Raw genomic sequence first — 3,963 nt, 5'->3', positions numbered from 1 at the left:
TTGAGCCACAGCACCACTTCCAGCTTTTTTCTTTTTGCTTATGTGGTGCTGAGGAATTGAACCCAGGGCCTCATGCATGCAAGGCAAGCGCTCTAACCACTGAGCCACCTTCCCAGCCCATTATTTTTAAAAACTAAGATAAATGTTTTCTGTAAAGATTGGTATTGTATGTTGTTTTCTTCCTTTTACCAATGTTTATACCACACAAGTCATAAAATGTCAAATTACATTTTAAAAATTATGTGCATGGTTTTAAAAAGGAAAGATAAAATTTCATTTAATTACTCTTGAATAACAAATAATTTAAAAAATCCAAGCTTCAGATATTTTACAAGATTTGCTCTAAACGGAAGTACAACAATACAGCTGGATGCCAGTGGCTCATGCCTGTAATCCTAACTACTCAGGAGGCTGAGATCTGACCATGGTTTCAAGTGAGCCCTGGCAGATAAATGTGAGAGATTCTTTTTTTTTTTTTGGGGGGGGGGTCTGGTCATGGGACCTGAACTCTGGGCCTGGGTGCTGTCCCTCCGCTCTTCAGCTCAAGGCAAGCGCTCTACCACTTGAGCTACAGCACCACTTCCAGTTTTCTAGTGGTTTATTGGAGATAGGAGTCTCATGGTCTTTCCTGCCCAGGCTGGCTTTGAACTGCGATTCTCAGATCTCAGCCTCCTGAGTAGCTTCGATTACAGGCGTGAGCCACTGGCGCCTGGCCCAAAATTATTTTATAACAAGTCAGTTTGAGTTGAGTTCTGTTACTTGCTATCCAACCAAAACAATCCTCATCTTCTTGTATTGATTTCCTGGGATACATTTGTGTTACATGTGTGCCTTAATTTTTGCTGTAGTAAAATAAGGACACAACTTGAAAATGTGAAATTGCTGCCTTAGTTAAAAATATTCATTGTACCTCTCCTCGGATTGGATCTGGACTACTGACAACAGCTGATTCCACAACTGCTGGGTGCTCAATCAATGCACTCTCCACTTCAAAGGGTCCGATGCGGTACCTGCAGAGGAAAAGGAGTTTGTGATCATCACAATCCCCAGGTAGGAGATCACCTGTTCTGAAACCTGCTCTTTCTTTCTAAGAGTGGAAGAATGTACAAACCCAGAGGATATAATGACATCATCAGCTCTTCCAACAAACCAAAAATAGCCATCACTGTCCATCACTCCTCGGTCTCCAGTGACATAGAAATCTCCTCTCATGGTGGCAGCAGTTTTTTCTGGATTATCCTAGGAATCAAAGATGACATTTGGAGATTCATTTGAACAGACTAGAGGTCAGTGTGGGACACCCATTAAGTGACTAGCATATTATTCCTCCTACTTTAAATAGAAATTATCTTTCTTTTGTGTGAGTATGCCGGTCCTGGGGTTTGAACTCAGGGTCTGGGCACTGTCCTTGAGCTCTTTTGCTCAAGGGGAGGGCTCTTTTACTTGAGCTACCTCTGCACTTCTGGCTTTTCTTGGTAGTTCATTGGAGATAAGAGTCTCACAGGCTTTCCTGCCAGGGCTGGATTCAAACCATGATCCTCAGATCTCAGCCTCCTGAGTAGCTAGGATTACAGGTGTGAGCCACCAGCACTTGACAAAAAATTGTCTTTTAAAGATAGTTGTTTTTTAAACATAACCAATAAAGGTCTATGGACCTCTATGGACCCTGTATTCTCTTCCTCCCCAACTGATCCACTTTTCCTTTTGCAGGACAACCATTACATAAATTCTTATTTGTAGAATGTAATCTTTACTCTCAGGAGATAGATGATATTCTCCTGATTTTGCAGCTGATAAAAATGATGTGGGATTTGTCCTTTGTTCATTTGTTATAAAGCAAGACATGGTGGATATGAACCTTGAATCTATGTCTGTATTGAAGTGTTACTAGCCCTTTCTACATTTTTCATACCACATATTCAGAGAAGAAACAGAAGGGCCGTGTGGACTTTAGTCTGAGGGCAATTTCCCCTTCTGTGCCAGATGGTAAAATATTGCCATTTTCATCTATAATCTAAAATGAAAGAAATAATTTATGTTCTTACATTTTTTTCAGAAAGAGAAAACTAATTGAATAAAAAAACATTAAAACATTTGAAACATTCTTCTTTGTTGAACCAGTTAGATGTTTTCTCAACCTACCTGGACATCATAGGGTAATACTCCTTTCCCCATGGAGCCTGGCTTAATTTCTTGTCCTTTCTGATTGGCACAAATTATTCCCTGTAGAGAGGACATGTTTTACATAAGTATGCAGAAATTCATTTTCTTTCTCTTTTTCAGTGCTAAGGATTGAACTCAGGGCCTTATGTATGTGAGGTATGTACTCTACACTGACTGAGCTATACCCCCAACTCAGAAATTCATTTTCTGTGGCTTGCTTATATCTTGACCATGAAACTTCAGATTCAGGTTTTTTTTTTTTTTACATATTCTCAATATGAAAGATCATCTTCTGAAGCATATTATTTTATGGTTTAGTAGTTCATAAACTTCGTGTGCATTAGAATGACTTATTCCGATCCAAGGAATTTGTTGGGAGATTTGAGAATTTACATTTCTACTAAATTCCCAGGTGATGCCAATGCTGCTGGGTTGAGGATCACACTTTGAAAACTACTTCTTTTAGACTCTTTTTATGTATACTTCAGAATAAAGTCCCCACAGAGGCTGCCAGAGGTCCTTTTTTAGTATAGTGGAAAGATGAACCGCTCAGTTCTGAATCTCACCAACCCCTAACACACCTTTGAGATTTTTCTTGTGAAGGGAAGAGGCAGTGATACTGAGTAACCACAAAATTCTGCTTCTGCTAAACCTGATTGGGCTATTTACATGTCTTGGTAATTACTAAGAAAGCAAGGTATTTCTGGGAAATTCTATAAAAATTTTGAGTATGAATGGGCACTTCAGGGGTTCTGTTATCAATCTTGGGGGGCTGATGGGGTCCCAGATACAGTCATCTCTCTATGTGTATGGGTTCTACACCCTTGGACTCAACCAACCCTAAATTAGAAATATTCAGGGGAAAAATGTGCGTGTATTCAATGTGTTCTGGAATTATATGCCAGTATTTTTTAAACAACAGCATAGGGCTGGGAAGGTGGCTCAGTGGTAGAGCGCTTGCCTTGCATGCTTGAGGCCCTGGGTTCGATTCCTCAGCACCACATAAGCAAAAAGAAAAAAGCCAGAAGTAGCGCTATGGCTCAAGTGGTAGAGCGCTATCCTTGAGCTGAAGAGCTGAGGGACAGCTCTCAGACCCAGAGTTCAGGCCCCACGACCGGACCCCCCCCCAAAAAAAGAAAAACAAACAAAAAAACCCAACAGCATAGCAACTAAACAGCAAATTAGAATGATACAGAAAGATTAGCATCAGTCTCAAAGATGACATGAAAATTCAGGAAGCATTTCACTTTTCTTTTTTTTTAAAACAGTTATGGGGCAGGGGATAAGAAAAAGTAATAAAAGGGGTAAAATATCACAGTGAAACCTCTCACATTATGCAAATAATATGTGCTGATAAAACAGTAATGTATCCAGGAGGTCTGAAGGTTGTATGTAAGTTCTATGCCATAAGGGAGCTGAGCATCTGAGAATTTTGGTATCTTCTGGAATTGATCTCCCTTGACTTTTTTTTAAATGCTGGCTTTGGGCCTTGAACTCAATGTCTGGGTTTGGTTCCTTAGCTGTTTTGGTCAAGGATGGCACTCTACCACTTGAACCACAGCTCTACTTCTGGCTCTTTTGCTGGTTAATTAGAGATAAGAGTCTCATAGACTTTCCTGCTCAGAAAGAACTGAGATTCTCAGCCTCTTGAGTAGCTAGGATTATAAATGTGAGCCACTGGTGCCTAGCACTTTCTTTTTCTCTTCCTTCCTTCCTTCCTTCCTTCCTTCCTTCCTTCCTTCCTTCCTTCCTTTCTTTCTTTCTTTCTTTCTTTCTTTCTTTCTCTCTCTCTTTCTCTCT

General features: G+C 40.2%; 1 protein-coding gene across 1 annotated transcript in view; it reads right to left on the bottom strand.

The window, feature by feature from the left end:
• The window catches only part of LOC105982204 (acyl-coenzyme A synthetase ACSM4, mitochondrial), a 35,112-nt gene that overhangs the window by 5,159 nt on the left and 25,990 nt on the right, over positions 1 to 3,963 (bottom strand). Inside the window, exons 10-13 of the mRNA XM_013011738.1 lie at positions 2,143 to 2,223; positions 1,913 to 2,014; positions 1,112 to 1,239; positions 911 to 1,010 (exon numbers count right to left, since the gene is read on the bottom strand). Coding sequence (XP_012867192.1) covers positions 911 to 1,010; positions 1,112 to 1,239; positions 1,913 to 2,014; positions 2,143 to 2,223 — 411 coding nt within the window. The remainder of the gene's footprint in view (positions 1 to 910; positions 1,011 to 1,111; positions 1,240 to 1,912; positions 2,015 to 2,142; positions 2,224 to 3,963) is intronic.

The sequence above is a fragment of the Dipodomys ordii genome, unplaced genomic scaffold, assembly GCF_000151885.1.
Source record: "Dipodomys ordii isolate 6190 unplaced genomic scaffold, Dord_2.0 Scaffold14, whole genome shotgun sequence".
Classification (NCBI taxonomy): Eukaryota; Metazoa; Chordata; class Mammalia; order Rodentia; family Heteromyidae; genus Dipodomys; species Dipodomys ordii.
The sequence above is the reverse complement of the archived record's forward strand: the minus strand, read 5'-3'. Positions and strand labels throughout refer to the sequence as shown.